Raw genomic sequence first — 25523 nt, forward strand, 5'->3', positions numbered from 1 at the left:
ATTTGAGGAAGTGTAAGCAGGGAAGTGAACACATCAAGCAAAGAACACAGTGTCCCCAATGTGTAGTAAGTCTAAGCTGCCCCTTCCCCTCTCACCCTGAGAGAAACACGTTGACAGCTATTCAGCCCCAAATGAGAAGGTAGAGTGTATACATGCCAATAGAGTAATTGCAGTACTCTGCCCATGAATGTTGTTGTGTATGAAACTTTTGTGAGTGCATATTTCATACTTAGTAAGCACTTTGAGTTTCACCGATTGCCTTATAGAGGCCTACATGTCATTGCTCAGACATTCCTTCCTGACTCAAGTAGGGCTCCCCTACGTATCATTGTGTAGGAGCAGATGAGCACACAGTGTCTCCCACAACTCATATATGTCAACTTTGATGTAGCTCCCAAAATCATTTCTCTATTTGGCATCCTCTTCATAACAATTAAGACCCCCACCCTCTTCCCGCTCCTTTAGTGTGCGCTTTGATGCTCTAGTGGGCTACTTGTAGACTTTAGTAAACTCTACCCACCCGCTCTGTGTCTGAAATTCCCAGTTCCATGGAGCATATTAATTTTTGGTGCTCCAAGCCTGTTTCCAGTTTTGGGGATGTGGTCGAATTTGTGCTTCGCTCGTCAAGAAGCTTCTGTATGGCCTCAACTTGGGTAATACTCTGTAGTATAGACTCTTTCTCCAAAGTATTGAGGGGGCTCCATTCCTCTTTTCGGCTTTTGAAAGTTATGCCTCTGCAATGGCATCTCTGGAAGATGACGCCTCCAGTTAGTTCTCCAGCATAGCTTTGGCTGCTTCGAACTCGTCAGTCTTGGCATTAGACAGCAGGCCCAACCAAAGACTCTTGTCTGCCAGTGCTTTCCCCAGGCTTGCACCTCTGTTGCAGCTGCCCATGAGGGAGCGGGATGGGATCGTTTTTGGTCAGGCAGTGGTCAGGTGGTCCATCTGAATTTGATCTAGAATCACTCGGCTCGAATTGATCCTGGAATTAACACGTACCCTCTTTCTTTTGGCACTTCAGGAGTAAGTACTCCCCTCCTTCAAATTGGCACCCGCACAGTACGCCGGCAGCACACTGGACAAACTGAGCACAGGGATTCATCCCTCGACCAGTAAAAGGGCTTCTGAGCCTATGCCGCTTTTAATTGTTAGAGCCGCACTCTCCTTTTCTGTGTAGAAGCATCCAACGGGTCAGAAGGGTGGACAGTTGTTCACTGACCTAACGCGACCGATGTGCACTGTAGAGCACATCTACATCTAAATAACTATGTTGCCACTTTTAATTGTTAGAGCTCCGCCCCCTTGCCCACGTAGACGCATCCCACAAGTCCGAAGGGCAGAATTCAACTTAAAGTGTAAAACCATGCCATAACTTCCCCCTGTAGCCGCACTTATATCAGAGACCTGTAGAGTTCTTAGCGCAACCGAAGTGCACAATTGGCAAAATTGATCCTTAGAGCAACGCTGCTTAATGCTACCTGTGTAAACTTTTTCTAGGCAATGTTATTACTTCCATTTGAGATGTTAGTGATTGTACAGTGACCGAACGTGACATATGTGCACTAAAATAACCATGTTGTATTTGCTATTGATGCACCATGATCTTGAAACATCTAAAGCATGGAACAGTACACTTATTATGCCTAATACCATTCAGATTTATTTGTTGACATTGTGATTACACTTTTTGAATATTGCTTTTAGACAGAACGGTATCATTCAAATCTTTTTTTTTTTTGTAGAGTTTTATATAGCGCGAACTAGACCCGAACTGAATCAGGTATCAGAGCTCTTTACATAGCACCAGTTACGTTACATGAGGACACGCATTCATTTTAGGCACGGGGAGATTAAGTGATTTGCCCAGGAGGTTTTTGGCGTCGTTACCGAGACTCGAACCCAGATCCCCAGGTCCGAGGTCGAGCGCCCTAGCCGTTAGGCCAACTCCTCTCCCCAAATGTGAAGGAAAAATATTTGTTTTTAAGACTGCATGATGCTTGGGAACACCTCACATTGGTTATGGGAACCCTTCACATGTAACTTTAATTTTAATTTTAACTCTCATACACCAAGTTGACTGACAGCCTTGCCTGACTTGCACTTTAAGGGCACACACAATCAACCTATACCTAAAAGCCACCTATGTGACAACACCCACATTGACTAAAGTGCTCTGACAAAAGTTGCATGCCAGTACCCCACACAACATGAATCCTTCAGCGATCTAGTCACACACCATGAGACCAATAGTGGGACTCAAACTATAAAAACGTTATGAATATACTAATAAAGTTAGATGACTTGCGCATATGTGCATGTGGATAATAGATATCACCTGCTAACTAAGATGGACCTCACACAAAATATCAAAACCTTAAATCTCACTACCTTTTGAAACCTCACTACCTTTTATAACTACTCACAAACTCCCTATCCTCTCACCTCATGCATGTTTCCCTCAACCACACCATTTCTATTTTTTTTTTATTAAAACAGTTTTTATTGGCTTTTTAGCATTTCAGCAATACCGTTACAATTCGTCATCTCCGTCATGAAGTGCTTACATTAAAGTGCGATCGCTTCACGGGTCAATAGTTTACAGTCTTATTCATTAGCATAGAATGTAGCCAATGTAGTCTTACGATAGATGTTCGTATTATGTTACATAAACATTTGTGCATCACAGATTCGAGATTGAGTCTTTCAAGAAACAGTTACATCAACCAATTAATACGTACATTCCCTTCGGTTCCCTTCACAATCTTGAATATGATATCATCATACATACAGTGCATCTATTATCTCACCCTACGGGCTTGTTTCAGGGTCCGACATTTCTTGTGGGGGTTCGCATATGTTACCGCGGTACGCATTCCATTTCTCCCATATTCGGGACCATTTTTTCGGGCACCCCCTATTCATATAAACGGCCCATTCCGCCACCATCGCCGCATCCATGTCATTCCCCCATTGCGTTCGCGAAGGTGTAGTGTTAGACCCCCATTTTCTAGCGATATTTCGCTTTGCTAAAGTCATGCCCAGTGTGGCCCATGTTTGCAGCCCCCGGTTAAGGTCCGTAGGGAACCATATATTTAGTAGACAGCACCTGGGCTCTGGTGGTAGTTCTACTCCACTCGCTTCGGATATATCCGACATGACAGATGTCCAGTATGTTTGTATGGTAGGACATTCCCATATCGTGTGGTAGTATGTACCCCGCATTCCACAACCTCTCAGGCTGTCGGGCTGCGGTATGTGTCCCAGTTTGTGCAAAAGATTGCGTGTATAGTATACTCTGTGTAACACCTTTAGTTGTATAAGTTTCAGCCGGGATGGTATGGAGGCGTCTCTCGCCGAAGCCAGTGCATACAACCAGTCTTCGTCGTCTATATCCCCTAGTTCCACCTCCCACTTGCTTCGGAGTACCACCATGGGATCTGGAAGATTATTGATGAGTTTACGGTATGTAAGCGAGATAGCCTTTTTTTCCAGGTGATCAGTAAGGAGTCTATCTTCCAGTGGGGAGGAGTCTGCTAGTGTGGTCCCCGGAGGGATGGCGCCCTGTAAGGCATGCCTGATTTGCGTATAGCGGTATAGTTCGGTGTCTGCCATTCCGTACTTGTCCTTCAGGGCCTCAAACGTGATGATTGCTCCCTGGTTCCACATGTCCCCTATCTTTGAAATGCCTATTAGGTCCCATTGTCTGAAGCCCTTAGTGTTGGCCAGGGTGCCAAGACGCCGTGTATCCCAGAGTGGGGTAGCAAGTGTAAAGACCCCCTCCCATCCTAAGGCCCTTTGAGCTGTATGCCAGATCCTGATCGTGTGCGCCGTCGGGCCAGTGAGTGTATGCCGTCGTTTGTTGGTGTAGAGAGCTTTCATTAGTTTGTCAGTGGGGAGTATAGCTCTGTCTAGGCTGTATGCTGGATCGTGCTGTGGAGCATGCAGCCATTGGTTAATGATCGTCAGTTGTGAGACCCAGTAATATAGCTTGACACTCAGGAGTGCGATCCCTCCATCGTACCAGCTACGGATAAGTTTGGAATGTGCTATGCGTGCCGGTTTACCGTCCCATAGCAGAGAGGAGATTTCAGCATCTATCGCTTTGAAGTAAGTGAGCGGGATCGGATCGCTTTGAAGTAAGTGAGCGGGATCGGAAACGGGGTATTTTGTAGTGCGTACAGGAATTTGGGGAGCGAAAGCATTTTGAAGAGTGCTGCTCTTCCTAACTGTGTCAGTGGGAGGGAGCGCCACTGTTTCACATCCGATTTGAGCCTCTGTAGTGGTTTTAGTAGATTTTCTTTCATAAAAATGGAATTTTGCGGCGTGACGTAGATTCCGAGATATCGGAAACCCCTGGTCGCTATCTGTGGTGTGCATACAGGAGGTAATGTGGGTGTTTGTCCGTGGAGTACGTACAGTAGTGATTTCACCCAATTAATTGTGTAGCCTGATATTTCTCTGTATTTCTCCAGGACGCCCAGCAGGGTGGATAGGGACGTGGTCGGGGACATTAAATAAATTAGTACGTCATCGGCGTAGAGGGAGATACGGTCTTCCCAACCCGGTTCCCATGTGATCCCCCGGATCTGCGGTTCCGTTCTTACTTGCACCGCCAGCGGTTCCAGCACGAGCGCGAACAAGAGCGGGGACAGTGGGCACCCTTGTCTTGTATCGCGACCTAGCGTGAATGTACGTGAAATATGTCCATTCGCTGCCACCTGCGCCAGGGGGGCTGTGTATAGTAGCTTAATCCAGCCACAAAACTTGGGGCCAAATCCCATCTTCCGGAGCACTGCAAAAAGAAAGGGCCACTCCACTAGGTCAAATGCCATAGTTGCGTCTAAGGATAGAATGGCCGCCTCTTCACGCAGCATCGGAATACGGTGCAATACGCCATAAAGGCGTTGCAGGTTGAGGGATGTATTTCTCCCGGGCATGACCCCGATTGGTCCGGGTGTACCAATGTTGTGAGGTGTGGTTGTAGGCGTAACGCTAAGAGCTTTGCCAGAATTTTAGCATCTGCGTTCATCAGTGAAATGGGCCGGTAGGAGGACGGTTGGTCAGTCGGTTTGCCGGGTTTATGTATGGCCACAATAGTGGCCAAGCGTTGTTCTTCTGTCAGCCTACCTCGCGTGAGACAGTCATTATACATGGGAAGCATGTGGGGAAGGAGACGTTTGGCCATTGTTTTATATAGTTCTACCGGCAGGCCGTTGGGCCCCAGCGCTTTACCTGTGTGTAATGCTGTGAGTGCCTTCCCTAATTCATCCACCGTTAAGTCATCTTCAAGTGTTCGTGCGTCCTCCTGTGACAGAGTGGCAAGTGGTATGTCATGTAGGAAATGTGTGCTGTCGTCTTCCGTCACACTGCTGCGCGCAGTGTATATTTGTTCGTAGTAGGTGGCTAGTTCTTCAACTATTCTTTGGGGAGAGGTAGTGTGTGCATCATCGGCAAGTTTCAGTTGGGCTATCCACCTGTCTGCTCTCCTTTTTTTCCAGCCATGCGAGCATTTTCCCCGTTTTATCACCTAACTCATAAATTCTATGTAGGGTATCAGTGTGCCTTCCTTTGGCCATCTCTTCCGCATATGCTCTGTATGCGTGTGAAGTCAGGGCAAGTGTTTGTGTCGTGACATCTGTAGGATCTGAGGTATGGGCTGATTCCGCCATAAGGACTGCGGATTCTAGTTGTTCTATGGCCTCCCTTTGTTCCTTTTTGTGCCTTGTAATAGTGGAAATGGCCTGTCCTCTGAGAACTGTTTTATACGCTTCCCATAGTATGGATGGCGAGTTTACCGACAACAGGTTTTCTTCAAAGTAGTGCGTGGTTGTAGTGTCTAGGGCTTTCGCAGTTTTGGGGTTCTTCAGGTAACCTGGGTAAATCGGGTAGATTCTCTGTCGCTTAGTGGGGTGTGTGGTATAGGTGAGATGGATTGGAGAGTGATCTGATATCCCTCTTGGTAGGTGTTCTAGGGATGTCACCGTTTCCGGGGGTATTGCTAAGGTAAGTATGTAATCTATTCGGGAGAGACTGTTGTGTGCTCCCGAGTGGAATGTGTAGCTGCGTTCATTAGGGTGCTTAATCCGCCACATATCTACAAGCCCTATTGCATCCTGGAATTCTTTGAAAAGGTGGCTCGATCTGTTCGGGTCTCGGGGAGGCTTGACGGTCTATGTCTGTGTTAAGCACCGCGTTAAAGTCACCCCCGATGATCAGGCGTCCCTCAGGGAGTTCAAGTAGTAGTTTCCCTAGATCCTGAAGAGTCCCTTGGTGTAGCGATGGGGGAATATAAACCGTCAGTACATTGTATATCCTTCCCTCCCATTGACATGTAATCCCCGCAAAGCGCCCTTGGTCATCTGCCCACGTGTGTTTGATTATTAATGGTGCCTTCTTACTTACTAAGATTCCGACTCCCCGGGATCCGGAGGAAAACTCTGCATGTGTGACCATTTTGAACCCCCAGCGATTCATTGTTTGGCTGGCATTTCCCGCAAGGTGTGTTTCTTGCAGGAGGGCAATCGTGGGGGCCCTTTGTTTTAGATATTGTAGGACCAATCCCCGTTTAATTTTGTGTCCCAGGCCGTTCACATTCCAGGAAATAATTGATAGTGGTGGGGATGTCAATTTGTTCAATTGGGGATCTAAGCCCGTTAAGTTGTCATCCCCCATCGTGTTCAGTACAAAGGGATGTCCGGAGTGGTGCGGAGTGTATCCGTGTCAGAGCCAGTATCAAGCCACTATCTGGGGAGGAAACCCAATCTTCGAACCTTCGTTCCGTTGGGTTGGTGAAGTGTTTGTATGCAGCGCTGAATGTATGATGTGAGCTGGCCTCAGCCGAGGCCGTATGTCTGAGTATATGAGGAGGAACCATGTTGGGTGCGGCATGTATGTATGCTAGAGCTAGCCAAGCCATAAACCTAGAACAGAAACATAACAAACATATTGTGTGTAAATCTCTTGCCCCCCTCCCTGCCTCCCTACCCGGTGGATAAAGAACCTTCCACCCCCCAAACTGAGCAGAGTGCTTATAGTCCCAACTTATGAGCATTGTTCGTGGGGGTGAGACGTCTGTAGTCTTCTTTGAGTCTCTCTCACCGCAAATATTATGCAATGTCTGTTAGATCAGGGTTTCTTACCTGCTCGACGCACACGTCTCGGGTCTGAGTCTTACCCTGTTCGCCAATGTCAGGTACTGCCAAACAGTCTTTTAGCCGCTGGCAGTCTCTTTGCCGTATCTGAGGATAAGGGTGCAGTTCACAGCCGAGCCATCCGTGTCCAATTCGGCCTTCACTAAATTGTCCATCGTGTATGCTGCAGGGCAGCACCTGCCTATTCAGTTCCATCAGTCATCTGAGGGCTCCTATTGCCGTTGTTCCGCCGTGGGTCGCGGTTCTTGGGTCCTCTAGCCGGTCTCCAGCCCTCCAGCCAATCCTGGGCGTCTCGTGGCGAATCAAAAAACCATGTTTTACCTTCTGATTCCACGCGAAGCTTCGCCGGGAAGAGCATTGAATATTTAAGTTCACGGGCTCGCAGTTCTTTCTTTACATCTATGAAGCCCCTCCTCTGTTGGGCTACTGCCGCTGTGTAGTCCGGATAGAAGTTTACGTCTGAATTGTCGATTCTGATCGGCGGGTGCGTTCGAGCTGCTTGTAAAATGGCGTCTCGGTCCCTGAAGTTGAAAATGCGCGCCAAAATGGGGCGAGGTGGAGCCCCTGGTTTGGCCTTTCCTCCGGGTACTCGGTGAGCCCGTTCCACCGAGAAATAGTTGGATAACCCCCTGGGTTTGAGCTGTTTTTGTATAAGATCCTCAACGTAGAGGTCCAAGGCCGGCCCACCTTCAGATTCCGGTACGCCAATCAGGCGGACGTTATTGCGCCGGGAGCGCCCTTCCTGATCGTCAAGTTTGGCTCTTAATGTGATATTATCGTTTTCTAGTTGTAAGACCCTGCGTTGTAGGTCTGACGTGTCCCCAACGAGTCCTGTGGTGGTCTTCTCCACTTCCCCTAGGCGATCCGACATTTTCGCCAAGTCAGCCCTTATTAGCGACACGTCTGTAGATATGGTGCCCATGGAGGATTGCATCATCTTCAGGGTCGCCATCACGTCGTGGAGGGTGACCTTCTCGGTATCATTTGATGCCCCGTTGGGCTGGGGTGACGTACGCTGTGTGTCACCTCTTGGGGCCTCTGGCGGGTCTTTAGTGTAACTAATCAACAACAAACTTAGGGGTCTAGTTAGGAATCCAAGAGTGATCCTGTACTCATAGTAGCTTTGTCAATAGTACAAGGGTACAATGATAGTAAAACTAACAAACCAGATCACAAAATGTGAAGAACCAGTAACGTAAGTCACCCCTGGTTGAGGATTCCCATCAAAGGTCTTGTATGAATCAATATTATCATTTGGTAATCCTTATCGGGTATTGTGTCTCTAGATCATTGAGACCAGCATACCCAGATAGCCAGTTCGGGGTAGCGACCCACAATCACTCGGTACTACCACATGATGTTGATGTGATGGGAAGTGCAGTGTAAATAAAGATAAGTGGTGATCTAAAAAAGGATAGGGAGCTCAACCAGAAATAATTTTAATAATTGTTGGCCCCTTCCCTATTAAAAACAAGAACAGTATAGTATCGTCATCGCAGTCCACACAAATAGCTGCGAGGAGACCAACATGTTTCAGCCACTAAAGGTTAACTCCTCAGGCTTTCGTCAGGGTCTCTGTTCTGTAAATATACTACTGCATTATAAGTGAAAAAAGTGTGAAAAAATTATACAAAAAAACACACAAGTGAGAACCAGTAAAGGATATAGTGTTCCTTCAACTGTATCAACTCCTCTCTTCGGCACCTGGTTGGATAAATACTGTATGAGGAGGACAAACGTACAAGTAGATCACAATCAGCTACACTGGTCCGTTATAAACATAATACATTGTTTCTCAAAAAATAAGCAACTTCTTTACTCACCCAGAGTGTCCGGGGAGTGGACCTCACCTCTTCCTGGACCTGGCTCAGGATATGTGAGACCCCGCTCTACAATAACAGAAACCGACTCCGTAAATAACAAAGACCGAGAGGTCAGACATTAATCTACTCTGGCAATGTGCATACTACGTAATCTAAGGTCTTCTGTGTATGGAGCTCATTAACAAACATCACAAGATTCACATTTACAACCCTCTATCCATTCCACTGTCAACTATAGGCTAAATAAACAGTAGTACTCTAAACTACTTAAAGCCAGCAAACAGCTAGCAGAATGAAAAGTGCCTGGTATGAGGCTAGTAAAAAACGGTAGAACTATGTTCCTACCTGTCCGTCGTTGTCTCAAGCAGTGACTGAGTCAGGGGGAGGCACAGACACTCCTTCAGTCTGACTACTTCACTGATCTGGTAAGAGAAAGCCACCCAATCGGGGCCTATGCGGGAGGGGCTGACCCGGTCGCCGCCTGTGCGGGAGGGGCTGTACAGATCTGCCAGAGTGACTTGTATTAAACTGTCACCTTCAATTATCACATCCGCTATTGTCAGAACTCGTGTCATACCCGGAGATTCCAAGTCGTCGTTCCATATCTCAATGCCGGCCTCGCGCGCGTGATCTCGCGAGACTACCCGGTATGGAACTACAACATGACGTCACATCTACTGTTTGTGTAGTTTCTTCATGTGACTTCCGCATCGCGGTATTTGCAGAGTTCCCTGGGAAAGAACAGCAACTACCAGATGACGCAAGCCTGCGTCGATCGGTAGTTTTAACGGGATGTAGCCCGCCCAGGCAATAAAAGTATCTGAAACTATTCCCAAATTAAATACAGACCCTGGGCTAAGGTCATTCATTGCCGGGAATAGATATTCATGGTTTGTTTTTCGTGGTTTAATTTTTAGACCAAAATAAAAATAAATATAAATAAAGCGTACTATTTGTAACGCCCCTCTCACAGGGTGGTAGGGCTCAGATTAAATAGCGGGTCTTTAGTGTAGGCAAATTTGTCCAGCTTCAGGGTCTGTTGGCCCCTTGTCCCCCTGCCACTCATTCTGCAACTTACAGGGTGTGTCCCTCAGAGCGAGATCAATATGTGTCCAGGGTTGGTGCCGAGCTCGATGGAGTAGTGGGACTAGCGCCGTGGTTCTCGGGTGAGTAGGGCTGGTCTGGCGCTCTCCTGCGCTCGGTGTGCGAGCAGTGGCAGTACCTGCGTGTGGTAGATTGTTAGGTCGTCGTGGCAATAGGTTTTAGGGCATGGAACGCAGAGCTGGTTAGAGAATGCCGTTTTCAATGTTCAGGGCAGCTTCGAGCGGTTCATGATGCCAGGATTCGCGCGAGTTACGCGCCTCAGTACCCCGGGAAATTGGCAGGGTGTTGGCGGCTGGGTCTTGGCAGTGTTCCGCGCTCTGGTGCTCCACTATGAAGTCGCTGCGGCTGCTTGAGGAGGCCGGGTGCCGTGACCAGTCGCGGCTCGTGGCTTGTGAGCTCGCGGCTGTCGGCGATCGTCCCCCTTCACTGGGCCGTTACTATGCTGGTCTTCTGCGATGTGGGGGGACAGGGGGGCCAGATGGGGGTCCCGTCGATGCTATGTGGGCCGATGCAGTGCTACGGGAGCACGGCGCATCCGTGTCTGGATATGCGTCTGGCCGCAGTGCAAGGTGTTCGCCCGGTCGGGCCTGGCACTCACCACAGTCCCCGGCTTCAGGCGCCAAAGTAGGCCACAGGGTGGACCTCGACGTATCTCTGCAGTCTTGCCACGTACCTGGACGTAAGTCGGCTCGCTGTGCACCGGAGGCTTAGTGCAGGCAGGTGATGCGGAGTATGAGTTGCGGTATCGCGGATAAGTGCCCGGATATTTTACGAGAGAGCTCTTCAGCTACAGAGCTCCGTTAGTTTGCGGCCATCTTGGCTGGTTGCTAGCCACACCCCCCCCCACCATTTCTATTTTTGCTGTCTTAAAAAAGCCCCAAGCTATTGAGCTGCTTAGTGGGCAAAACACGTGTCGAATGCCCACAGCATTCCAACAATGTACATGTATAACTACCTGATGAAAAAGTATATGATGGAGACAAAGTGAACCAACCACAAAATTACCCAAAAATTACAAATAGACAACAACAGCTTTGAGTTTCTTTATAATTATAAGAGTAGACCCACTCAATCTTCTTCTTCAAATCCTATTCTCTTAGATAGTATACCCTGTTCAAAGACCTGGAAATCACTTGTAAAACTGACATGGTTCCTATCCAAACTACAATGGGTACCATAACTCCAGGATACTGGTTACAGTGCTCCAGGATCTTATTGACAGGAGATGGAAAAAAGAATTGGAACACTTCAACTGACATGGTATGATGGGATAGTGGTGGCGTGTGCTTCCTTGAAGGAGCAATGCCATCTTTCCAGTCTCTCCAGGATGTAGCCTATGTAGCTAGATTGCCATGCTTTTCTTTGACTTTAGCACCATACGTGGATTTGATAAAATCATGTTTTTGACTTCCTGTATGTTTGATTTGTTACATGCTTGCTGTGCTGTTCAGCACAAAGTATATGGCAGCTGCCATTTATTTTACTAATGTTTTATTAATGTTATAACATTACAGCCTTTAGTTTTTATAGACACACGCTCGCTTAACTTAGCATCCTCATTTAGCACTGAAGTCAGTGTCTTGCTTTGATTGGCCTTGTATGGTGCTTGATTTGTTTCCATTTTCAGAGGTCATGCCAATGAGCTGTTAGAAAATGTAGCTACCACATGTATAGGGTGTTGCCTACTGATTGATCTGCAATTCTCTTTTGGCCTGTGCCCAATCTGGATCCAACAAGGGTTCCAACTATGGACTGTGACCAATCAAGGTCCAACTTTCCATTTCTTATTGTTTTGTCTAGTAGGCCTTGTACACCTTCTTACACATTATTTTCACAGTGCATCACCTATAGAGTTATTAGAGTAGCACTGTATCTATGTTGGCAAATAAAGCATAGTATCTGATAGAGACATCTAATCGCAGATTCCTTAACTTAGAATATCTCCAGGCATCAGACTAGATTCGGAAAACTAACGCTCTCGGAAGTGACATCAATGGAGCCATATAAGTCCCTCCCTCCCACAGTGGGGGTAGGGACTCAGGTCGGGGTGGGCCGGCGGGTTCGCCCTCGGTGCCGACCGAGTGGCTCGACACCGTGTTGTGACGTCGGGACACGGCCCGGAGGGGCTTCCCACTCTGACGTCTGGCCCTCCTGCAGTGTCTTTGCACAGAACCTGTGCGTCAGCGCGAATGCGGCTGCAACGCGGAGCTCGGCTCAGAGTCGACGTCGTTCCTCACTGCAGATTCCCACCTTGGTGGAGGTAAAGTCGACACCGGGCAGACGAGTCCTCTTTGGGTGTTGTCAACATCGATCTGATGCCATTTCGACATCGGTCGATGCCGTTTCCCTCCCCGGCTGTTCCTCTGTTGGTAGAGGACTTGACCCCACAGGGTTCTCCACCCCAGGGTTGCTTCACTGCTTCATGAAGCAGGTGCCCATGGGGCACTGGCCGGCTCGTCATTCTGCGGAGCGTCTGTCGTTTGTGGGCGTATTAGCTGGCAGCCGTCCCTTACCGATGACTTGCTGTAACCGCCTCGAATGGCTAGCACAGCGTTTGCCAGGACGGGTTTGCAGGGCTGTGGATATCTTGCAGATGCAACCGCCCTCTGTCTCCCTGCCTTTGGATCCTTTGTTAGATCTTCTCCATCAGGGCACTGTGAACGCAGAGCCCTTGTTAACTTTTGGCGGGTTATTACATGGTGTCCTTCTGGTAACTTGGGCCAGGCCCTCACCTGGGGACCCAGTGGATCGGTCTATTGCACATCGCCCAGCTCCAGATGACCCTCCCTATTTGTCTCTCCATCCTAGGGCTCAAGGACTTGTGGTCCAGGCAGCGCTCCCTTTCTCTCCTCCCCCGTTGCTTCCTCCCATTCGGGAGTCTAGGTGGTTGGAGTTGTGTGTCCACAATGTCTTCGCGTCCACCAGCTCGGGTGTTCGGTCCCTGACCATGTCCTGCGTGTTTGCTCGGGCTACTTTTCCCCTTTGGGACTCAGTCTAGTAACTCCTTCCCTCTTTGCCGGAGGGCCCTCGTGCTGACCTGAACCAGCGTATTCAAGATGGCCGCCACATGGCACAGTTTTCCATCTGGTCGGCCATCGACACCACTGACTCTGTGGGTCGAGCTATGGGCGGGTCAGTTGCTCTGCGTCGCCATGCGTTCCTACGCGTGGCGATTTCCCAGACAATGTTCGGGAGCAACTCCGGGATCTGCCCTTTGATGGGGTCAACCTGTTTGACTGACATGTCGAATCGGCGGTCCAGCGCCTCATGTCTGGGTTCCCATGACTCCCATGGTTTCTAGTCCTCGTGGTGAACATTTGATTTCATATGCAGTATTGTCACTGCTTTTCTGAGTTCTGTTTCTGGGTTCAAGACGTTATTTCCCAGATGGGTAGTATGGCTGATCAGCCGTGTTTTTCCCCTTCCTTTGGTACAGCTGAGCAGCCGTTTATACATTTTTTTTTTACCTCTGCCTATGAGCTTGTCTCAAGAGGTGTCCCTTACTTTTTATAGGGATGTGACATACCCTATGTGGGGTATCTGTTATCTATTATGTAGCTGATTTTCCTTGCACCAGGAAGTTTTGGAGGCTCCAGTGGAGTCCTCCTCGTATATTTTCTGTCCCTCTGTGGACTTCTCCTATGGGTTATACTGTAGGTTTCTCAATGCGTTCCGTCTTCCTGCTGTGGTAGGACGCCTCCTCTGAGGAGACCCACGGACTGGTGTGGCCCTCTCATGGAGCTTCTGTGTTGCAGCCTACAGTTGTTCCGTAGCACTCTTCTGCATCTGTGGATGCAGCCTGCTCCGGTGTATTGTTGGAGTTCTGCCATTCCGGTTCGCCCCAGGGAATTTCACGTCCTCCTGTCTTGCCTTGGCGACTCTTACGCGTACGCGTCCATGTGGGCACCTTGTTCCGCTACAAATGGTTTCTTTCTGCATTCTAGGCGGGCACCACATGTGGATCCACACTGGGTGTGTAAACTGTCACGGGGGACCCGTAGTATTATTCCCTGCGCCACTGTCTTGGCTGCGTTCTCTTCCTGTAGTATTGTCTTCTTCCCTGGTGTTGGGAAGGGCTTGAGCTTTTCGCTTGGCTCACACCTTGCCTGGGGTTTGCCTGTGGGCAGTGGAATCTTGGCCGGAAAAGTCTCTGCTGCGTGATGACTTGTGCCCTTTCCTTCCCTCTGCCCTTTTCCGGCTGGGGTTCTAGTTCTGTTCGTTACCGCACACGGCTCAGATGGTTCTCCTCCTGGCCTCTGCTGCGATTTTCAGTGGACGTATTCTGTCTCTGGATGATCACTGGCATCATCCAGTCTCTGTATATATACTTTTTATGACACTCTTGTCTGGGTGTTACTGGCTTCTTCTTCATTAATGTGGTGGTCGGTATTCCCTCCTGTATCACAGAAGCTCAGTCCTTCCTTCCCTGATCGGGGGGGGGGGGGGTGGGTGTCGGCCCTTTTAGTGGATGGACATTGTATGTCCTGCTATGTTTCACATCTGTGCCGTTGGTACCCATTGGGTGACCTCCATTCTCTAGGGCTGTTCTTCGAGTTTATCCTTGGTTGTCACTTATATATAACTTTTTCATATATTTCTACATGCTCTATCTATGTCATGAGGTGTACACACACGAGAGGGCAAACATACAGGGTTTTTTCCCTGCTGTGGTTTCTGGGGATTGTCCCAGATTCCCTCCCTCTCTATCTATCTCTCTCTCTCTCTTTCTCCCCTCATGGGAGATAGCTTTGTGTGTGTACGGCTTGCCGGTGACCTTTGGTCATTGAACCTGTGGGTATGGCTAGCTGGTTGACTATCTGGTGCTGTGCCCACTTTTTCTCTGCCAACACGCATATGCTGTTGCTGTTATGTCTCATTGAGCTTGTGCCTTTGTGTGGTGTGGTTCTCACGGTGCATAATGTCTACTTATTCCACATCTATGTATCTCCTGGTAGTCGTAGTTTGTATGTCTCTGCATGATGACATCTGCCCCTGACATGGCATTTTTGGGCATCCACTGTTGTGCACGCTCACTTTGTATGTTCTGACTCTGTCGTACTGTTTAGTCCCTTCTCTGGGACTTTGTCTCTTGTGGATCCTGTGATCCTATACTCAGTTTCTCTTCCTTTTGCAGAGGTTTGTGGCATTCTGCCATTATGCACTGACCATTCTGGTTCTGTGATTCCCTTTTGTCCCTGTCTGGGCGAAAGTGGGCTTGTACCATCCTTTGACAGATTGTGGTACCTTACTTCCCTTGCTCATGCTTCCACCCTGAGCTCATGGGTCTGGTGTCCGCCACGCTGGCATTGCTGAGCTTCATGGGTCTGGTGTCAACCACAATGGCATAGCTGTCCCCACCTTGTTCTAACCAATGCTACTGACCGATTACTTCCCTTGAAAACTTGCTGGCTTTTAGTCGCAGGCCCTCCTCCAGTGGGGTATAACTTTGGTATCTATTTTAAGTTAAGGAATCTGCGGCTAGATGTCTCTATCAGATGAATGAGTTACTTACCTTCAGTAACGATGTATCTGGTAGAGACACAATCTAGCCGTGTATTCCTTAACGCCCGCCCATCCTCCCTGTTCTGCGAGGACCTTTCTAGGATGGGTGGTACCCACTTGCCTCCTTACAGGTGGCCTTGGTCTTCCTGAGGGGTGCTCTAGTTCACCTTCCTCCAGGGCAGGATGTATCATTCTGTTTGCACACGTTGACTCTCCACCCATTCTCGTTCTTGGGTGGTTAGGTTATGTGCTCTTCCATGCTCCTCCACCCTGGTTCTTCTGGCGTGGGGATTCTCATGTTATTCTACCCTACCTCCGTCCTCATCTGTTTCTCCCCATTACTTTGGGGTCTCCTTGTCTGCGCCGCAGTTGATTGGGTTGGGGATTTATTTGACTTTGCTACAGCCCATAGGTCATTATGGAGGGTGTGGTGTACATTCTCATTTGTTGCACACTTGTGGTCCTTGCCATAAGTCATGCTGTTCCAGTCATGTTGTCCTTTACAGTTCCATCCTGTGGTTACGGACTATCCATCATACAGTTCCATCCTGTGGTTGTAAACTGTCCTTCGTTTGTCATGCCGTTCATTTCATCACTATGGGGATGTTTCTCATCCTTCTATGATTTCTTGTTAATGTTGTTTCCAGGATTTTTGATCTTTTTTGGCACTCTGTTCCCATACTCTCACAGTTGTTGTAGTGGCTCTGCTTTGTGGCGCGGAAAAGTTTCACAGTAAAAAACTGACGTCAGCGCGCCCGGGGGGACTTATATGGCTCCATTGACGTCGCTTCCGAGGACGACGTCAGGGCGGAGCCAGGCGATGCCGTCCCCCGGCGCGCAGAGGTACTGATGGGGAAAATGTTTTTCTTATCTAGTCTGACGCCTGGGGATATTCAAAGTTAAGGAATCTGCGACTAGACTGTCTCTCTACCAGATACATTATTACCGAAGGTAACTCCTTCAGCTGAACTACTTAGTCAACTACTTAGTCAAGAGTCTACGACCCTCATTATTAGTTTCCCGTATATTCCAAATCCGTGAACCTCAAGTTACTGAGCCCATCAGATGTATATGTTTTTCGCACACAGTTTACATTTCTGTGAAACTCCACAGAAAAACATGTAGGAAATAACTAGGAAATACTGACTCTTGCATGTTATTCGCCCCCCCCCCCCCCACAATTTTTTAATTCTGGTTATTTCCACACCTTGGAATCATTGCAACATCTGTTAGCTGTAATTGCATAACATGAAATGACAGCCTGTTTTAACAAAGGCCTCAATGAAGTGGTAAATCGTATGACCTTACTCTTTGGTTCCGCACAGTCCATTATAGTTTTTTGGTAGTGAACTTGCCACTGCATATCGTCATATGCATTAGCCAGACAGATAAATTCATCCCCCCTGTGGCCTTGATGTGCCATAGAGGCAGAGGTTACTGGAACCTTTCATGGATGTTTACGCCCTATAGCCAGGGATGAGGTCCCAGATAATGTAAGGATCCCAGCAGGAACAGTAGAGTTTACAGAGCCTTTAGAATAATATTCCATTTCTGCATTTTATGTGTGTCCCACTGGACCTATGTAGTTCTGATACTTTCTATTCATTTAGGCTTGAGGTGAACAGGATTGGATGTCTCTGTGTTTGCTACGTTTAACCAAAGATGGTCATCAGCTCAGCAACAATTATCCAAAATATTTTTGTATTTGTATAAAGCACAGCGCTTACTTCCCCTGACAAGGCGTTGATGTTCTTTTTGGTGAGTAGCACGCTACTCTGGAACCCAAAAAGGATTAATGGTGAATTAGTATATGGAAATATGAATTTATTGGAGCAGTGGACATGTGTGTCAGGTAGTTGGATTGAAAAGGATAATGGATATATAGAAGAGGGAAGAGTCTAGAAAGTGTTTATTGGGAGATCAAAGTAGTAGTAGGAGGTTTCGGATGAGTGAAGGAGGAGGGAAGAGTCTCTAGAAATGGATTAGGGAGATCATAGTAGTAAAATGAGGTCTTGGCTGAATCTAATGAGGGATACACAAGGGAAGACTTTAGAAAGGGTTGTTTGGGGATCTAAGTAGTAAAATGAGGTTTGGGGTGATGCAAGGAGGATAGAGGAGGGAAGAGTATAGAAAGGGTATAGAAAGGGTTATTTTCAGATCATTTTGGAGATCATAATAGTAGAATGAAGTTTGGTATGAGTAAGGGAGTGAAGGTAGAGGATATATTAAGAGAGGTAAAGGGTGAAACATAGAGTAGTGCATTGGAAAGCCGCAAATGCTTTTTTTACTGTAGGACTAAAGTAATAAATATATTGATACATAAGTACATATAAGGTATACATGTATAAGGAAGGTAATATATCAACATTTATGTTATATTTAATAAACTCAGACTTTCAAGTGTTGCTGACTTTCAGCTAATTTATTTGTGTATTTTTTCTTCAATATTTTAATAGTGAAACAATTGTAGAGAAATAATTATGATAAAATGTACATATTATGATAGATAAATAAACGAAGAACCATAATCATCTTATCAAATAACTTATATGAAAACTATGCAGTGATCTATATACATGGTAAGCATAGAATAATATAACCATAGTAATGTGTGCATTTGTAAAGCAGACCTAAAGAGTAACTATATATTTATAAACATAATCATTATACATATTCATGCAAAGAAATACACATATCTAGATGCATATATTCAAATTAAATGCTATATGCACAGGGATATGTTAGACAATTGTGTTTTAGTATGGTGGTTATGTAAGGAAGAGCCAACTATTGAGTAGTCTTGTATGGTGGGATTTTGAGGCGAGGTACCAATCTGGAGCCGGAAGTTCCTTTGTTGATTGTATTTGGTGATTTTATTCCTGATGAAAAGCAGCCCTGTTCCATGTACTGCTTTGTGGGTGATACAAAGCAGCTTGAATATGAATCTTTTGGCTACTGGTAACCAATGTAGGGCCTTCAAGGTAGAGGAGACGTGGGCTTATGGCTTTACTTGTAGGAGTAGTCTGACAGCAGAGTTCTGAATCTGCTGTAGTCTTTTCACAGTTGATAAAGATGATCCATGGTAGAAGCCATTGGCGTACTAAGTTTAGACAGTACAAGAGAGATAGTAACCTTGACCTTGTGTTGAAATCCCAGGTGGGGGAAGATGCGTTGCAGAGTTTTCATAGTAATGAGGCTTGATCTTCCTAATTTGTCCACTTGGGCATTCATTGATAGCTTGGAGTCCATATCGTCAGGCTAGGCGGCAAGTGGGTCATCATCCAATCGCCACATTTGAGTGTTTCTGTTTTGGAAGCTTTCAGTTTGAGATGGTTCCATTTCCTACACTGATCAACGGCTCTGAGGCAGCTGAACATCTGTGAGTTTCCAATGCCTTTGGAGCTTTCCAGTCTAAGGAGACTCTGTGTGTTATATGCATAGTTATAGCATGTGAGCTGAAATTAATTGATCACACCAATAATGACTTCATGTAGTTGTTGAAAAGCATGGGTGAAATGATAGCCTTGAGGGTCCCCTGTTTTTGTGAAGTACGGTTTGGATGAGAAAGGGGGAGAGTGGATGACATTTGTTCTGTTTTGAAGGTAGGATGTGATCCAGTCAAGAGCAGTCCCCTCTATGCCGGCTTCATAGAGTCTGTGCATTAGAGTGTCATGGTCAACTGTGTCAAAGGCAGCTGAGAGGTCCAAGAGGGATGTGGACGGGTGCTGGTAAATCGGAGAAAAGGGCAGCATTTCTGGCCTGACCAGTCTCAAACTGGCAACTGCCCTTGTCCTGTTCGCCCTTAGCCTCAACGCCTGGGCTGAGATGCTCTAAGCTCAAATAGCCCTAGTGACCAGGTGACACCTTTGGCCAATGGGAACCCTAGCCCCAACCAGTCAGAACACTAGCCCTAAGTCCCCATACCAATTGGAGACCATGCCCTTACAACCAACCACAGCCCTAGTCCTAGCAGTCAGTCAGACACCAAACCCCTAGTCCAATGGAAATCCTAGCCCCAAGAGCCAATCAGAAGCCCAGACCTATCAGCCAATCAGAACCCTAAGCCCAATAGGAACTCTAGAAATAGGAACCAATCGTAGCACAGATGTAATAACCTATAGGAACCTTATATAAGAGTCATGTGACCTTAGGCACAGGCTGATGGCCAGGGAGCTGCTCCTGAAGATCAAAATCTTTGATACAGATAGGCCCAATCCACACTTTGCATGTCCTGTTTTTACCTTCAGGTGAGGCCAAATCTAAGCCACTTACAATTCTGATTTTCGCACACTTAAACAAATCACATTTTCTTGCCAAATTCAAGTGCTACATGTACTTTCCAAATACAGTTTAAACCATACAGCCGATTAAGAAGTCTCTTAAACACACTCTGCTTAGCCTCTGGGGGTGTAGTTTGCCTTATTAACTTTTAAAGACACAAGAGAGGGCTGGGGGTATGCCCCTGCAAGCCTAAGCACAGTAAAGGGGAAATTAGGACAGAAAATCAAACCGTTGTGTGTAGAAAAAAACAGCAATTTTAACAGTACAAATTGCACGGAAACCAAGAGTTCAATTCAAACAGTCACAGGTAGAAAAACAGCAGTTTTAAAATTTCAAAAATACACAGCACAATTCTGTGTTCTTACCACCTTCTTTGTTGTTTGTTCACTGGGCTTTTTAGGGCACATAGAGGCTGGGGCTACGAGATGGAGGTGGCTGTCTTGGTATTCCCCGCACAGACCTCAAAGGTTTCTGCAAGTGTGAGAGGAGGAGGATTCAGGGTTTCTTGGGAACTATAGGGCCAAGCAGGAACGCACTGGCTGATGGCTAGGTGGCAGGGAGCTGCTCCTGAAGATCAGAATCTCCTTGGATACAGACAGGCTCAAATCACACTTTGCAGGTCCTGTTTGCCAAATACACTGTCATTTATGACAGATGAAAACTGAAATAAACCGAGAAATGTAACCTATCCTCTGTTGTAACCTTCAAAAGTGGATAGCAAAATGTACTGCTGCAATTTGCGTTAAGTACTGAGTACCAAGTCAAAAAATGTAATCGGTTTTGGAATACTATGTACTCCACATAAACTAGGCTGGGAGCCCCACAGATAATAGGCACATCACATGCACAACACAGGGTATTCTAATGATCTAAAATGCCTATAGCAGATATCTAGAGACGAAATCATGGTCACCTAATTCATGAGGATTTAGCATTTCTCTTATATCCTCCAAAAGGTTTGTACTTAATACATAAAGAAGTTGGAGTTTGGAATCAATACAGGGGTTTTTAAGTTTTTTTTTTTGTTCTTTTTTTATAGAAACAGAACGTCCAGATTCCCAGATTCTTGTTGGAACTCCTACAGTCACTCCTGTTTCAACGCCACCTCGTGTAGCTACACCTGTGCCACTTCCTGAGGAGAGTGCCCCTGATACAGTACAGATGCCAAGTCCTCCTCGCCCATCTCCATGGGGGGATGTCGAGTTACCTTTGGAAGAGGAAAATCCTACTTCTGTCAAAGAGGCAGAACTTCATCCAAAACCTCTGTGAGTAGTTACTTGTAACTGGTAATATAAGGGATGTGTTCAGGCGTATTATCAAAGGCTGTTTCTCAAATGTCTTGCATACTGAGATAGACCCAAATGATATCTTAAACCTTCATTTCATAGAATTCTGTTGTATGCAGGGCAATACAGAGTGCTGTTTTCTAGTGTCCTGTAATTTTGGCAAAATGTCAGGGGGGTAATGTAGGTAGAAAGATCCACGTTCACCTCTATGACCTGGTGCAAAATGAAAGCAAAAAAAACAAAACAGCTGATTCACCTTGGTGTGAACAAGTAGAATTCTGCTAAGTGCTGGTAATCATTCCACTGCAAATATATAGGTCTTAGATGTTGGCTATTTGCTCTGAGAAAACTCAACTCTGGCAATCCTAGTATTTCACAAATAGTTGCAAAATAGCATTGATGTTCAAGATAATTAAACAGTGAATTTGAGAGTGGATTAAATAAATCGTATGTACATTAAATGATTTCCTCTGACATTCAGCAACCCTATGATATATGTATGCACGCATTATAAACAGTTTGCTTTTTGTAAATAGTTTGAACAAAAAAAATCACTGACTACAAGATATTTGTGTAACAAAATCTTGTGTTCCACGAGCAGACAATGTTCTTGACCACAAACTCAATAAGATTGTAATTGTATTTCTGTTTTCCAAAGTGCTCCACTACTACAAAGAAGAGTTACAAAATCAGTTGCATGGTTATTCAAAAATATGGTAAAATCCCTTAAAAGCCAAAGAGTTACTGAGCATATTCTCTTTATATATTTTTTTATATAAAGGGATAACACTTCTTGTACATGCTATCTACATTAAACCTTATGTCCCACACTGCCATCTACAACTAAGCGCTGACTGTTGAAATTCGGAGTCTAAAGAGGAGGTACTAATCATTTATTGAGCTCGCAGTAGTGCTTGGTGCCTGTGTTTTCTAGGACAGTGGCAATACTTCTCAGAAGGATTGAGTAAATGGCCTTGAGTCACTCAAGCACCAGAGAGCTGGCTTGGATCCCCATGACTGTCTATGGACTTTTGGTCAATCATTTGGACAAAGTCTTTAGAGTTAAAAGACAAGGCTCTTCATACAGTCATTAACCTCTGGTTCCATAAGGACAACCTTTTCAATCCCTGGTGAAAGACATGCTCTTACAGTTGAAGGAGTCATCCATCAGTACTACACAGGCTGACTGCACACTCCTTAGAGTAGGCATGGGCCGTCCAAGTCTTCAGCATGAAGACTCCCTTATGTCCCAAGTCTTTGAGATGGCTCCTCCCCCTCATTAACTCGCCCTTCCCCCGCCCTCAACCTTTGCTTTCTAAGGAGTCATTACAATGCGAGGTTCATCAGCAACAGAGTAGAGTTCGGCTACTTTGCTACTCGACTAATATCTGAGATGGATAAATCATCAGATTCCTTAAGATGTAAACTGACAATTCTTGTCTGCCCTGTACTCGGTAGCTCAGAAACATGGTATCCTTCGAGATAGTTTCCCATTAAACCTTTCTTATCAGGTTGCTGCTAGAGCTGACTCGATCAAATATTTACGTATTAATTTATAAAAGGTGTTTATTTAGTGCAGACTCATACACAAAGACTGCTTGTGGGACGAGCACCCTATGATCATCTGTACAAGTATTATGCTCAGAGGAGTATGGAACTTCTCCATTGATGTTGCCCTGCTAGGATCCGCTTCTGTCACCCTGCTACTGTAAAACCGCTTACTGGGATTTTTAGGTCTCGGCAACGAGAACTATTGTCGCCGAGTAAGCTCGCAAGGGAGTACAGAGCGGTGCACGAGCCGACCAGGGTCTGTGGACACGCACACACAAAGGCAGGCAGGCAGGCACACACCAGACACACACAGACAGACACACGCACGCACACACACACACACACACCCTCCCTCTCTGGCCACTCCCTCTCTGCCGCCCCCCCCCCCTCTACCCCCACTCACCGGGCTCTTTCCCTCTGCAGCCACGGCAGCAGGCAGGCTCAGTGTCTTCTCCGGCGATCTTCAGCTGATGTGCACGCTCACGCTGCGTCTCCTGCGCGCCCACCACGCTGTTTCGCGCCCGTTGATCCTCAGCTTGTGATTACTACTCCTTCTAACCCGGATTCTAAATTACTATTTCTTGGTCCTCTAACTCCACTCTGTTGATTCGTAACAAACTGATATTCAGCACATTTCACAGTCTCGCTTTTGCTTCTCATAAATACAATAAGATTATTTTAAGCAATGTCTACCCTTCTTTTGGTTCTGTGCCTATTATGCTTCGGACTATAGAGTTTTAGAAAGTGTGGTGGAAGATTCCATGATATCAGTGGTGTGCACAGTGCAGAGTGAGTGTGCAGAGTGCAGAGTAGTGAGTGCAGAGTAGTGAGTGCAGAGTAGTGAGTGCAGAGTAGTGAGTGCAGAGTAGTGAGTGCAGAGTAGTGAGTGCAGAGTGTGAGTGCAGAGTGAGTGGGCAGAGAGAGTGTGCAGAGTGTGCAGAGTAGTGAGTGCAGAGTGAGTGTGCAGAGTAGTGAGTGCAGAGGAGTGAGTGCGCAGAGGAGTGAGTGCGCAGAGGAGTGAGTGCGCAGAGGAGTGAGTGCGCAGAGTAGTGAGTGCGCAGAGTAGTGAGTGCAGAGTAGTGAGTGCAGAGTAGTGAGTGCAGAGTAGTGAGTAGTGAGTGCAGAGTAGTGAGTAGTGAGTGCAGAGTAGTGAGTGCAGAGTAGTGAGTAGTGAGTAGTGAGTGCAGAGTAGTGAGTAGTGAGTGCAGAGTAATGAGTAGTGAGTGCAGAGTAGTGAGTGCAGAGTGCAGAGTAGTGAGTGCAGAGTGCAGAGTAGTGAGTGCAGAGTAGTGAGTGCAGAGTAGTGAGTGCAGAGTAGTGAGTGCAGAGTAGTGAGTGCAGAGTAGTGAGTAGTGAGTGCAGAGTAGTGAGTAGTGAGTGCAGAGTAGTGAGTAGTGAGTGCAGAGTAGTGAGTAGTGAGTGCAGAGTAGTGAGTGCAGAGTAGTGAGTGCAGAGTGCAGAGTAGTGAGTGCAGAGTAGTGAGTGCAGAATGCAGAGTAGTGAGTGCAGAGTAGTGAGTAGTGAGTGCAGAGTAGTGAGTAGTGAGTGCAGAGTAGTGAGTAGTGAGTGCAGAGTAGTGAGTAGTGAGTGCAGAGTAGTGAGTGCAGAGTAGTGAGTGCAGAGTAGTGAGTGCAGAGTGCAGAGTAGTGAGTGCAGAGTAGTGAGTGCAGAGTGCAGAGTAGTGAGTGCAGAGTAGTGAGTGCAGAGTAGTGAGTAGTGAGTGCAGAGTAGTGAGTAGTGAGTGCAGAGTAGTGAGTAGTGAGTGCAGAGTGCAGAGTAGTGAGTGCAGAGTAGTGAGTAGTGAGTGCAGAGTAGTGAGTAGTGAGTGCAGAGTAGTGAGTAGTGAGTGCAGAGTAGTGAGTAGTGAGTGCAGAGTAGTGAGTGCAGAGTAGTGAGTAGTGAGTAGTGAGTGCAGAGTAGTGAGTAGTGAGTGCAGAGTAGTGAGTGCAGAGTAGTGAGTGCAGAGTAGTGAGTAGTGAGTGCAGAGTAGTGAGTAGTGAGTGCAGAGTAGTGAGTAGTGAGTGCAGAGTAGTGAGTAGTGAGTGCAGAGTAGTGAGTGCAGAGTAGTGAGTGCAGAGTAGTGAGTGCAGAGTGCAGAGTAGTGAGTGCAGAGTAGTGAGTGCAGAATGCAGAGTAGTGAGTGCAGAGTAGTGAGTAGTGAGTGCAGAGTAGTGAGTAGTGAGTGCAGAGTAGTGAGTGCAGAGTAGTGAGTAGTGAGTGCAGAGTAGTGAGTAGTGAGTGCAGAGTAGTGAGTAGTGAGTGCAGAGTAGTGAGTGCAGATTAGTGAGTAGTGAGTGCAGAGTAGTGAGTGCAGAGTAGTGAGTAGTGAGTGCAGAGTAGTGAGTGCAGAGTAGTGAGTGCAGAGTAGTGAGTAGTGAGTAGTGAGTGCAGAGTAGTGAGTGCAGAGTAGTGAGTAGTGAGTGCAGAGTGCAGAGTAGTGAGTGCAGAGTGCAGAGTAGTGAGTGCAGAGTAGTGAGTGCAGAGTAGTGAGTGCAGAGTGCAGAGTGCAGAGTAGTGAGTGCAGAGTAGTGAGTGCAGAGTAGTGAGTGCAGAGTGCAGAGTACAGTGCAGTGCATGTATGTGCAGTGCAGTGCAGGTGAGTGCAGTGCAGGTGAGTGCAGTGCAGGTGAGTGCAGTGCAGTGCAGGTGAGTGCAGTGCAGTGCAGGTGAGTGCAGTGGAGTGCAGTGCAGGTGAGTGCAGGTCAGAGCAGTGCAGTGCAGGTGAGTGCAGTGCAGGTGAGTGCAGTGCAGGTGAGTGCAGTGCAGTGCAGGTGAGTGCAGGCGAGTGCAGTGGAGTGCAGGTGAGTGCAGTGCAGTGGAGTGCA

At 46.9% G+C, this 25523-nt stretch overlaps 1 protein-coding gene across 3 annotated transcripts in view; it reads left to right on the forward strand.

The window, feature by feature from the left end:
- KIAA0586 (KIAA0586 ortholog) overlaps nucleotides 1–25523 on the forward strand; it is an 813007-nt gene that overhangs the window by 556235 nt on the left and 231249 nt on the right. For all 3 annotated transcript variants that reach the window (XM_078660379.1, XM_078660377.1, XM_078660378.1), the window contains exon 23: nucleotides 20901–21126. In XM_078660379.1, the coding sequence (XP_078516505.1) occupies nucleotides 20901–21126 (226 nt within the window). The remainder of the gene's footprint in view (nucleotides 1–20900; nucleotides 21127–25523) is intronic.

The sequence above is a fragment of the Lissotriton helveticus genome, chromosome 9, assembly GCF_964261635.1.
Source record: "Lissotriton helveticus chromosome 9, aLisHel1.1, whole genome shotgun sequence".
Taxonomy (NCBI): domain Eukaryota; kingdom Metazoa; phylum Chordata; class Amphibia; order Caudata; family Salamandridae; genus Lissotriton; species Lissotriton helveticus.